General features: G+C 36.3%; 1 protein-coding gene and 1 non-coding gene across 14 annotated transcripts in view; one reads left to right on the top strand and one right to left on the bottom strand.

Annotated features, from left to right (window-relative positions):
- Nucleotides 1-12,882, top strand: part of PTPN20 (protein tyrosine phosphatase non-receptor type 20) — a 113,676-nt gene that overhangs the window by 35,982 nt on the left and 64,812 nt on the right. For all 13 annotated transcript variants that reach the window (XR_014827771.1, XR_014827772.1, XM_084996801.1 and 10 more), the window contains 2 exons: nucleotides 3,416-3,564; nucleotides 9,572-9,662. Coding sequence is in view for 11 of the 13 variants with exons in the window: in XM_084996801.1 (XP_084852927.1) it covers nucleotides 3,416-3,564; nucleotides 9,572-9,662 (240 nt within the window). In the remaining 2 variants the exon portion in view is untranslated. The remainder of the gene's footprint in view (nucleotides 1-3,415; nucleotides 3,565-9,571; nucleotides 9,663-12,882) is intronic.
- Nucleotides 8,025-8,131, bottom strand: LOC146396935 (U6 spliceosomal RNA). Its single transcript, XR_014828625.1, has one exon. It is a non-coding gene; the product is annotated as a U6 spliceosomal RNA (small nuclear RNA).

Raw genomic sequence — 12,882 nt, 5'->3', positions numbered from 1 at the left:
TTGCTTTCTAACCTGGTGGGAGGTAAGAGTAGAATTCTCCCTTGTCCTTGTTCATTGCCAGTCTTAGGCAGGTGCAGTGTCCCTGGGCTTTAGGGATGGTGCCTTCTCAGTTACCCTTCCCCTTCTTCAGGAAGGGAATGCATTATGGTCTGAGCCCAGAATGTTTTCTTCTCCTCTCTACCCTTGTGCTTTGAGGCTTATTTGGTTGGATGTCCTTTCCCCAACTTCTTATGCTTTTGGTCCTTAGGGAAGATTGCATAAGAAGAATGCTGCTGCTCCCCTTTCCAAGCTTGTATCATGAGGGAAAATTTTTTGATCTCCTCATCTTGTCTCCAGTTTTTCTCCTGAGCTTCTGATGAGGTCCTTATATGCATTTATCTTTTGCTGTTTGCCTCTTCTTCTCATTAATTTATGTACACATCTTTTTCCTATGAAATGTTTATTTTCAACTGACTACTTTGTTTTTTGTAGTGTTTGATTTAATTATTAGTTCTATAATCATGTACTTTGGGCCTTTCATTTATTTTCTTAAGTCTATAAATTTATGTTCCAACTCATTTTTTGTTTTATCTGATTTTGAACTCATTTAAAATAATTCATATTATTATTTCTTCCTACAGATGGTGGATTTACAATTTAGGTTATGTTCCATTCAGACTGGATTAAAAATTTTTTGTGTGACATTTTTCATTGCTAATTTTTTTCTGCATCTCACTAACATGTATAGCTCTGCATTTCTTTGATTTTGCTGATTGAGCGTGAATGAATTCCTCTGTCTCTCTTTCCATTTGATCTGTTATCTTCCACTATAAACTATATGTTGAGGGCTGGATTTTGCTTGAGAACAATAAGTGTTCTGAAGGTTAGAAGAGAAGGAGCAGAAAGCTCACAAAGTGTGGATGAATTGTTATGTGGTAGATATTATAGATCAGTTTACTCAACATTGATCACACCCTCCTCTTAGTGTACCTTCCTGCATGGTCCAGGCAGAAAAACTAAAAGTTATATTTCTTAGACATCCTGGTAGGTGTTGTGGATTTGACGTCTCTCATTTCAGACTCCACGGACTTCCAAACACTTGGTCTCAAGGAGGCAAGAATACTCTTGTTTTCCCATTCAAGTCTTGTATGTGCTTACCTTGGGATAATTATCAATTGAACTTAACCAAGTCTTAAACATATAGAGAAGCATCCTTATTACTGCTACGCACTGTAGCAGGCATGACATTCCTGGTGCCTCATTTTAGCTAAGGTCAACAGTTGTGATGACTTCTAATTCGTGGTTGCTAAGGTAATGTCACCAGAAGCCAGTGGTTAGAGCAGTGATGTCCAGCTCCCTCAGATTCCTCACGGTGTCAAACGTAGCAGTTTTCTCAGCAAAACATTCTTCTCTGTTATTTTCAGATCATAAAAGGGGAAGCACTTTTCTTCATACCTACCCAGTGATGTCGTTGGCACCAAATAGCCAGATAAACTGGATTTCTGCAAAAATTCTGTTATGTAATAATTGCTGTTATCCATAACTGAAGCCTCACTTATAATACCTTAATTTGAATTCTTTCGCCAGGCTGCAATCAAAAGAAACCAAATTGAAATGATAATAACAATAAAAAATACATTTTCTACCACAACGGAGGACTAGAGATGGGAAATTTTCAGTTTCAATATGATCAGTTATTCAGTGATGTCATCAAGAACCTAAATTCTTTGTTTTTTTTCTATTTGCTATACTCAATTCTTTCCTTCTGTGGTCATAGTAGGGCTGCTTGTGGTAACTGGGGCCTTTTACTTCTGTGTTTATGTCCGGGCAAGGGTGGAGGTGGGAGAGAGACTTGCTTCTCTTGCCTGTAAAGCCTTGAATATCTTTTTTGCTTCCAGTTGACTCAAATCACCTGCCTATTACCAAACTATTCACTCGTAAGGGAATTATTATGAAATGATTAAAAATGACTTTAACTATCAGGGTGGAATCTGTGTTGACTCTACAACATCCACTGTAGTGATTCTGCCTTTTCTTTCCTTTCTCTCTGCCTTTGCTTAGCTTTTTCTTCATCAAGGCTAGAACACAACAAGAAGCCAAGTGGGTGTTGCTAAATTGGGGGTCAAAGATGATCAAAATGCTTGTACTGGGAATTGTGTCTCCTCTTCTGGACTTCCTAGACCTCTTCCATATTAAGGTTAGGGAGACTTGTGAGACAGTGGGGGATTTCTGTGACTATCTCTCCCAACCTCATTTCTACCCTTAGAAAGACCTTTGTCATAGTAGGGTTCCAAGAAAAGATAAATTTCCCAGAGAAGTGCAGATTCTTAGAAACTTCCATCTCCATTTTTAATGCCCACTCTTTTGCTTAATTGCTGTGTGTGTGTGTGTGTGTGTGTGTGTATAATTTTTTTTTTCTTTTTAGGGCCACACCTGCAGCATATGGATGTTTCCAGGCTAGGGGTTGAATTGGAGCTGTAGCTGATGGCCTACACCACAGCCGTAGCAATGTAGGATCTGAGTCACGTCTGTGACCTACACCACAGCTTACAGCAACTCCGGATCCTTAACCCACTGAGCAAGGCCAGAGATCAAACCTGCATCCTCATGAATGCTGGTCAGATTCATTAACCATTGAGCCACAATAGGAACTCCTTAAAATTCTTATTTTTAAAATATTCTTTTGATATTGACTTTCTAGATATATTGCTTTATGGCCAGTGTACATAATCTGTAAAATTTCAGATATTTGGAATCTAGCTTATCAGCATGACTTAAAAGACCATTATTAAAAAAAATCCCATGTATACTATTAAATAGAGTATATTGTTTTGTTATTACTGGTTATAAGTATATAACTAATATATGTCTATAGTACAATATATTATATATAATTACTTATAATTGTGTATAACATATATATATATTAGTGCTATTAATTACATTATATAGATCCTCTCAACTCTTGGGGTGTGTGTGTGTTTCTGTGCACATGCACATGCTTGATCTGTTCTGAAGTTAGAGGTATGCACATTGTCTCATTTCAGACTCCAGGGGCTTCCAAACACTTGGTCCCTGGGAGGGCAAAAGTACTCTTGTTCGACCATCCAAGTCTTATATGTGTTTGCCTTGGCATAATGTCAATACATACACTCAAATCACATTATAAATCAAAACACTTCTTAGTCTACTGTTGACATGTAACAGTTTTCTCTAAGAATAGTGGGTTTTGTATAATTTCAAGGTACATAATCATGATTTTTCCAAAATAAGAATCCTTCCTTTCAAAGTAATAGACTCTTCACCCCTGAAAAAATAAACTTATGTGATTTCTTAAGTGGCTGGATCTTTACTTAAGAGAAAACACAACAGTAGAAATAAAATCTCCCTTTACATATGTAATTAACTTACAAATGTTAATTTTTCTCTTTCTTAGGTATGGAAATTACTTCTGAAAGGGAGCTAGCTCAGTTGGCTCTTGTTCAACCAATAGTAGTCAGTAATCATGAACAGTCAACCTTCCAAGATTATTTTAAAATGCTTGAGAAAAAACTATCAGAAAATGAAATCATCCAGGAATTTATGGTAAATATTTTGGTTTTAACAAATCTGATGTGTGATTTCTTTTTCCACATCACAACCAGAAAATTTTAATTCTTTTTTTTTTCTTTTTTTAGATTATGTTGTTTTGTTTTCAAATATTAAATTTGTTTTTACAGTAATAGATATACATAGTAAAAGAGGCAAATAGCATAAAAGGTAATAAAATGGATAAAGTCTCTTTTTCTCCCTTGACTCTCTAGGCCCCCTTTCTGCTATTAAGTTTGTCATTTAACCTTTCAGAAAAATTGTTGGCATGTACTTTACTCACTATTTTACCCTTTGTTTTTATAAAAAAAATTTTCACATAAATAATTTCCAAATATATTATTGGCACATATAGCTCTATCTCATTCTTACTAAGAATTGCATTTTTGCTACGTATATGAATAAAGACTTTCTTTTCTTTAAATAGTCCCCTATGATGGACATTTATATTTTTCTAGTCTTTGCTATTATGAACAAGAATCATTCCTCTTCATGTGCCCGTGCATGTGTGTGAGTATTCTTTAGAACAAATTCCTAGAAAGCCAGTATTTTGTGCTGTCATAGTTTTGGATCTTTGCTTATCTTTTAAATAAAAAATGGTTTCTTGTTGAGATCTAATTGGCATTTCTTTTTTCTTTATTAAAATTATTTTTTATTAAAGTATAGTTGATTTACAGTGTTGTGTCAATTTCTGCTGTATACCAAAGTGGCCCAGTCATATATATATATATATACACACACACACACACACACACACACACACACTTTTTTTTTCTCATATTATCTTCCATAATGTTCCATCCCAGGAGGCTGGATATAGTTCCCTGTGCTTTGCAGTAGGATCTCATTGCTTATCCATTTTAAGTGTAATAGTTTGCATCTACTAATCCCAAACTCCCAGTCCATCCCACTCCTTCTCCCTCCCTCCCACCCCCCAGGCAACCACAAGTCCATTTTCCATGTCTGTGAGTCTGTTCCTGTTCTGTATATAGGTTCATTTGTGCCATATTTTAGATCCCACATATAAATGATATCATGGTATTTGTCTTTCTCTTTCTGACTTATTTCACTAAATATGAAAATCTCTAGTTGCATCCATGTTGCTGTAAATGACACTATTTTGTTCTTTTTTGTGACCTAACACTATTTCTTTGTGTATATGTGCTACATCTTCTTAATCCATTCATCTGTCAATGGGCATTTAGATTGTTTCCATGTCTTGGCTATTGTGACTAGTGCTACACTGAACATAGGGGTGCATGTGTCTTTTTCAATGACAGTTTTGTCCAGAGATATGCCCAGGAGTGGGATTGCTAGATCATATGGTAGTTCTATAGTTAGTTTTCTGAGGATCTTCCGTACTGTTTTACATAGTGGTTATACCAATTTACAATCCCACCAACAGTATGGAAGGGTTCTCTTTTCTCCACACCCTCTCCAGCATTTGTTATTTGTGGACTTATTAATGATGACCATTCTGGTTTGTATGAGGTGGTACCTCACTGTAGTTTTGATTTGCATTTCTCTAGTAATTAGTGATGTTGAGCATTTTTTTCATGTGCCAACTGGCCATTCGTGTCTTCTTTGGAGATATGACTGTTTAGTTCTTTTGCCCATCTTTTGATTAGATTGTTCGTTTGTTTTTTGTTGTTGAGTTGTATGGGTTGTTTGTGTATTTTGGAGATTAAATCTTGTTTTATTTTCTCCCATTTCATGGATTGTCTTTTTTTAATGGTTTCCCTTGCTGTGCAAAGGCTTGCAAGTTTTATTAGGTCCCATTGGTTTATTTTTGTTTTTATTTCTATTGCCTTGGGATACTGACCTAAGAAGACATTTGTGTGGTTAATGTCAGAGAATGTTTTGTCTGTGTTCTCTTCTAGAAGTTTTATGGTGTCTTATGTTTAAGTCTTTAAACCATTTTGAGTTCATTTTTGTGCATGGTGTGAAGGTGTGTTCTAGTTTCAGTGATTTACAGGCAGCTATCCAGTTTTCCCAGCATGACTTTCTTGAAGAGACTGTCTTTTCCCCATTTTATCCTTGATTCCTTTTTTTTTTTAACAAAAAAAATTTTTTTTAAATTGATTGCCCTTGTGTATGTAGAAGTTCCTGGGCCAGGGACTGAACTTGCGCTGAAGCTTCATCCTGCACCACAGTTGTGGTAATGCTAGATCCTTAACCCACTGCTCCACAGGGGAACTTCTGTTCTTGCCTTCTTTGTTGAAGAACAATTGTCCATAGATGTCTAGGTTTATTTATGGCCTCTCAATTCTGTTCCATTGAAACATATATCTGTTTTTGTACCAGTACCACACTGTCTTGATTACCATAGCTTTGCAATACTGTCTGAAGTCTACGAGACAATATTGTCTTATATGTGTGTTTTTGTACCAGTACCACACTGTCTTGATTACTGTAGCTTTGTAATATTGTCTGAAGTCTAGGAGCCTCCTGCTTGGTTTTTTCTTTCAGGATTGTTTTGGCAATTCTGGGTCTTTTATGGTTCCACATAAATTTTTGGATTGTTTATTCTAGTGTCCTAAAAAAATGTTGTGGATAGTTTGATAGGGATTGCATTAAATCTGTAGATTGCTTTGGGTAGTATGGCCATTTTAATAATATTAATTATTCCAGTCCTGGAGCATGAGATAGCTTTCCATTTCTTTGAATCCTCTTTAATTTCCTTGATTAATGTTTTATGGTTCTTAGCATATGTCTTTCATCTCCTTGGTCAGGATTATTCCTAGGTATTTAATTTTGGGGCTTGTAATTTTATAGGATATTGTTTTTTAATATTCCTTTTCTGATATTTCACTGTTGGGATACAGAAATGCAACCTGTTTCTGAATGTTAATCTTGTATCCTGCTACTTTGCTGAATTCATTTATCAGTTGGAATAGTTTTTGTGTGGAGTCCTTAGGGCTTTCTATATATAATACCATATCGTATGTATATGGTGACAGTTTTACCTCTTCTCTTCCAATTTGGATGCCTTTTATTTATTTTTTGTCTGATTGTTGTGGCTAGGTCTTCCAATACTATGTTGAATAAAAGTGGTGAGAGTGGGCATCCTTTTCTTGTTCCAGATTTTAGCAGAAAGGCTTTTGGCTTTTCTGCATTGAGTGGTGTATTTGCTATGGGTTTGTCATAAATGGCCTTTTTTATGTTGAGATATGATCCCTCTATGCCCACTTTGGTAAGAGTTTTTATCATGAATGGATGTTGGATTTTGTCAAATGCTTTTTCTGTATCTATTGAGATGATCATGTGGTTTTTGACTTTTCTTTTGTTAGTGTGGTGTATGACGTTGATTGATTTGCATATGTTGAACCATCCTTGTAAACTTGGGGTGAATCCCACTTGGTAGTGGGGTATGATATTTTTTATGTGTTGTTGGATTCAGTTGGCTAAAATTTTGTTGAGAATTTTTGTGTCTACATTCATCAAAGATGTTGGCCTATAATTTTTTTTTTAGTAGTATCTTTGTCTGTTTTTGGTATTAGAGTGATGGTGGCTTCATAGAATGTCTTTGGGAGTGTACTCCTTCAGTCTTTTGGAAAAGTTTAAGAAGGATGGGTTTAAGTTCTTTGTATGTTTGGTAGAATTCACCTGTGAAGCTATCTGGTCCTGGACTTTTATTTGTAGGAAGTGTTTGTATTACATATTCAGTTTCATTTCTAGTGATTGGTCTGTTCAGATGATCTATTTCTTCTTGATTCAGTTTTGGTGGGCTGTATGTCTCTAGAAAGTTGTCCATTTCTTCTAGGTTGTCCAATTTGTTGGCATATAATTGTTCATAGTATTCTTTTATTATTTTTTTTTGTATTTCTACAGTATCTGTTGATATTCCTCCTTTTTTACTTATCATTTTGTTTATTTGGCTTCTCTCTATTTTATTCTTGGTGAGTCTGGCCAGAGTTTTGTCAATTTTGTTTATCATTTCAAAGAACCAACACTTGGTTTTATTTATTTTTTTTTGTTTTTTTTAAATAATCCCTATTTTATTGATTTCCTCTCTAATCTTTATGAGTTCCTTCCTTCTGCTGACTTTAGGTTTTGTTTGTTCTTCTTTTTCTAATTTTTTAAGATGGTAGGTTAAGTTGTTGATATGAGATTTTTTTTTTTTTTTTTTTTTTAGGACAGCTGTATTGCTATGAACTTTCCTGTAAGAACTGCTTTTGAGGCATCCCATAGATTTTGAATGGTTGTGTTTTCATTGTCATTTGTTTTAAGGTATTTTTAAATTTCCCTTTTGATTTCCTTATTGACCCATTGGTTTTTTAGCTGCATGTTGCTTAGTCTCCATGTAGTCAGTTTTTTCTCATTTTCTTATGGTTGGTTTCATGCCATTGTGGTCAAAGTAGATACTTGAAATAATTTCTTTACTCTTAAGTTTGTTGAGATTACTTTTGTGCCCCAGTATGTGGTCATTCCTGGAGAATGCTCTGTGTGCACTTGAAAAGAATATGGAACACTTCACAAATTTACATATCATCTTTGTACAGGGGCCATGTTAATCTTCTCTGTATCATTCCAATTTTATTATATGTGCTGCTGAAGTGAGTACCTAGGTTAGTTTTAGAATTGATTTGCAGAAAAATTAAAAGGTAAAAATCTGGTCATATTATCCTATGGCTTAAAACCTTCACTGGCTCCTCATTCCCCATGGCAGTAGTTGCCAACACTAACTTAAAGACTGGTAGTGCTAAATTGGCTGTCTAGAAGTTACTGAAGAGTTTTAAAAAACTCTTGGGTTTTATCCACAAATATTCTAATAGGGTAGGATATCAGTTCCTTTTATGTGTGAAACAAGGCCTTCCTAGTTAGTTTTAGTTTCCCTTTGGGCTAAAGCATGTGCTCTTTGCTGTTGTTACCATACTATTGACTGTTTCCCCCAAAGGATGTGCATGCCGCCATGCCTTTCTTAAGGTCCACCTACCTAGTATGATATCCATTCACCTGTTCTTTCTTCCCATACGTGCAAACTTCCATGTCAGTCAGGAAGGCCCAGTTCAAGTGCTACTTCCTTTCTAGGAGCTTTCCTTTCTATATCTTCAGGTACAGTCTAGTGCTTCATTTGTACAAGTGTTTCTCCATGGATCTCATGGCCTCCTCTTTAACTGCTGTGTTAACTTCTTAAGGGTGAGACCATTTTCAGGTTCATCTTTGTATTTCAATATCTAGAAAAGTAATGAGTACTTATTAAATGTTCAATAGATATTGAATTCACAGTTTTAAAGGAAGTTTTTTGATAAGAATCTTTTTTTTTTTTTTTTTTGTCTTCTTGTCTTTTTGCCATTTCTTGGGATGCTCCTGCAGCATATGGAGGTTCCCAGGCTAGGGGTCAAATCGGAGCTGTAGCTTCCAGCCTATGCCAGAGCCACAGCAACTCAGGATCCGAGCCTCGTCTGCAACCTACACCACAGCTCACGGCAATGCCGAATCCTTAACCCACTGAGCAAGACCAGGAATTGAACCCGCAACCTCAAGATTCCTAGTCGTATTCGTTAACCACTGCACCATGATGGAAACTCCTGATAAGAATCTTTAATTAGTGTCCTAACTATAATTTCTTAATGGTGCAAGGAGTAAATTTTGAGACTATGTTTTTTGTTTACATATTTTTGTTCCTGTTACTATTTTTGTTTATAAAATGATAGATTTAAGGGTAGGTCCTAAGAAGTAAATGTTCTGTATTGGTTTTTTTCTTTTTTAATGAAAAAGGAAAAAAATCTTCAAGTCCAACAAAACAAATTAACTCCAGAGAGTTGAACATTTCCTTATCAAGCACCCTGTTGATTGACATCTCAAATTTGAGATACTTTAGATAGGACTTTGTCAGTGGGGCTCTAACTTCTCTACTTACCATGTAACACATTTGACAATAGGTCATGTTATGTTCAGGCTTAAGGATCATGAATACAACACAAAGACAGATATTTTTCCTTTTCCTCTTTTTTTTTTCTGTTATAGTAAATACATGACTTATATTTCTTACCTTTTAAAGGCTTTAGAATTTAAGAATCTGCATGCTGTGTTCCACTCTGGGAATGAACTACAAAACAGAGAAAAAAACAGATACCGAGATATTCTTCCATGTAAGCTAAAAATGGTTTTAATTGTTTTCCTATTTACATTTGGGACAAGGTAAAAAAGTGGGTTGTATGGCTTCAGTATTGGCCATTTTGACCTGTGACCACGATGAAGAGCTCTAGTAGCTAGTAGTGGGTGGCCTGGGCATATTCTTGGATATGCTAGACATGATGAAAGTCCTCTTCTATCGCAGCTAAATCTTGCAGGCACTGTCACAGGGTTATTTACACAAATCCTTCAACCTAGTTCTTATGCATTGCTGCTTCCCAGGCCATGAATCATCTAAAACTTAAAAGTTTAAGAATCTGAGACATTTTTTACTTTAGATATCCCAAGCCCTTACCACCTTCCTGGTCATTTTGTTTAGACACCCAAATACAGTGATGCTAATTATATCCTTTGTCTTGGAAAATACAGTTGTCACTCTACCCTCCAATAGGAGGCTACCCTTTAGTTGTTGCCAAAGGGTTACACATTGCATTCCTGTGCTGGGTGTTGCTACCCTCCCCACCCCGTTACAGTTTATTTCTCAGACCATCCAAACAGCAGAAACAAAACACATTTTTAATCTTTTTTTTTTTTCTTTTTAGGACCACACCTGTGGCATATGGAAGTTCCCAGGCTAGGAGTATAATCAGAGCTACAGCTGTCGGCCTACATCAGAGCCATAGCAATGCCAGATCCAAGCCGCATTTATGATGTATACCACAGCTCATGGCAATGCCAGATCCTTAACCCACTGAGCAAGGCCAGGGATCAAACCTACAACCTCATGGTTCCTAGTCAGATTTGTTTCCACTGCACTGTGACGGGAACTCCAACACATTTTTAGTCTTACACAGGAAATCTCATTCTGTGCCTTTCAAAGTAAAAAATTTTCCAAATTAAGTTACCATTTTTCTTCCTACAGCATGACCTTCCTCCTTTATCCTGTATCTTATTTAGTGTAACCACTCATTTGTCTAAGCAAGAAAACTTTGAGTCACCTGCAATATCCAAGTGGCCACAAAATCCTTTTGATCCTACCTCCTTAATACCTTTAGAATCCTCCCCATCTCTTGATTCCTGCTGCTTCCAACTGCCTGTTTTATCTCTCAGCCAGTCTCTGCCTCCCACTCTACTCTGTTCACAGTAGTTACTGAAATGATTTTCCTAAAATGTAAATCAGAATGTTATTCTCCTTTTAAAGCTCTTCTTTGGTTCTCTGTTACTATCATGGTAGAGTTCATTAGCATGGCATAAATTTCACCTCTCTAGCCTCAGCTCTCTCATGAAACTTCTTTTGGTTTCTGGCACTCATCATTCTCTTTCTCTTGTCCTCAAGCCCTTGAATCTGTGATTCTTGCAGGAACCACTCATCTCTTGCAGGAATTGAGGAGGTAATTCTGATGTATTTCAGAGCTACTTTGGCCAGACTTTCCTTGTCTTCCTCAAAGCTAGGTTTGGTGTTTCTCTAATAGTCTCTCTCTGTCTTGTGACTTCCCTTTCCCACTTACCAAACTACATTTTAATTATCTATTTGCATCCTTGTGTCTCCAATTAGACTTGAGATGGTTATCATAAAAATCAGAGTAGAACACAGTGACTGCCATCATTGGATAAATAACCTTCATGTTTAGTTGGTTCATTCAGATCTAAAATAACTTTATGGTTATAAAAGTAAAGAGTACCTCCAAAAGATACATAGAATAGTTTATTATGCTATTCTGTGGGGAGAGTGTACAGAAGTGCATTGATGAATATTTCTAAAATCAGAATGATGAAGCATTATTAGACATTTAAAGAGATAGTGCAAACAATTTGGTGTCACTCCAAGGGACCAAAGCTCCAAATTATGTAATTATATCTCTATTTGTACATGTGGGTCTTACCACATATCAGGTTCTATGACTCCTGGCCCAGTGTTTTTCTGTTACTTGCCTTTGAGTCAGGGTATACTCAGAACTAAGTAATAGTGATAGTGACTTAGATTTCTAGTTGTTTTCCACTTTTCAAGCACATTTACAAGTATCTCATTCTTTTCTGTAATTACATGAGGAGGGAGTAACAGATGTTAATATCTGAATTTAAGGATGCAAGTCAATAAGGAATGGATAGTTTTCAACAGATATTTCCAAACCATTACATATTCATATGCCAAAAAATTAACTGTGACCCTTATGTCACACGTTATACCAAAATTAACCCAAAGTAGATCATAGGCCTAAGTATAGGAGTTAAAACCATACAACTTCTGAAGAAAAGAGAAGATTTTAGTGTCCTTGGACTTAGTATTTCTTTAAAGGACAGAAAAAAAGTTGTTCGTGGACACGAAAACCTTGAACTGTGAAAGAAAAAACAAATTGGACTTCATTAACTTAAAAAAATACCTATATTGCTCTTCAAAATATACTGTTATGGGAGTTCCCGTCGTGGCGCAGTGGTTAACGAATCCGACTAGGAACCATGAGGTTGCGGGTTCAGTCCCTGCCCTTGCTCAGTGGGTTAACGATCCGGCGTTGCCGTGAGCTGTGGTGTAGGTTGCAGACGCGGCTCGGATCCCGCGTTGCTGTGGCTCTGGCGTAGGCTGGTGGCTACAGCTCCGTTTCAACCCCTAGCCTGGGAACCTCCATATGCCGCAGGAGCGGCCCAAGAAATAGCAACAACAACAACAACAGCAAAAGACAAAAAGACAAAAAAAAAAAAAAAAAAAAGACAAAATATACTGTTATGGAAATGAAAAGATAAACAACAGACTGGGAGAAAAATGCATTTAAAACATTTATTTGACCAAAGACTTATATTTGGAATATATAAAGAGTTCCTATAACTTGATAAGAGGACAAATAACCCAAAAAGATTTGAGCAGCCGCTTCACCAAAGAAAGTATGCAAATGACAAATATATAAAGAGATGCTCAGTCATTAATCATTAGGAAAATGCAAATTTTTCATTTGTAGTAAGGTGGTGTTTCATAAGCCACTTTAAGAGAATTTAACAGTTTCTTATAAAGTTATGCATATACCTATTGTATAACTTGGCATTCATGTATGAATTTCAGCATGTATTTATGAAGGATTTAGATCAGTGCTGGGCACACTTAAACCTATTACAGAGGATATTAGGAGATTAGGACACTCAGAAGACACCAGGGATGCATGGGTGCAGAGGGAACTTAAGGACACAGCATTAAGCTGGTCAGCTACAAGCCAGAGAGAGGCCTTAGAAGAAACTAACCTTGCTGAC

The sequence above is a fragment of the Sus scrofa genome, chromosome 14 (genome assembly GCF_054392235.1).
Source record: "Sus scrofa isolate SSC_HxYL_T2T_F1_AM1 chromosome 14, Sscrofa_HxYL_maternal_Yorkshire_Landrace_v2.0, whole genome shotgun sequence".
Taxonomy (NCBI): Eukaryota; Metazoa; Chordata; class Mammalia; order Artiodactyla; family Suidae; genus Sus; species Sus scrofa.
This window is presented reverse-complemented; position numbering and strand designations above follow the sequence as displayed.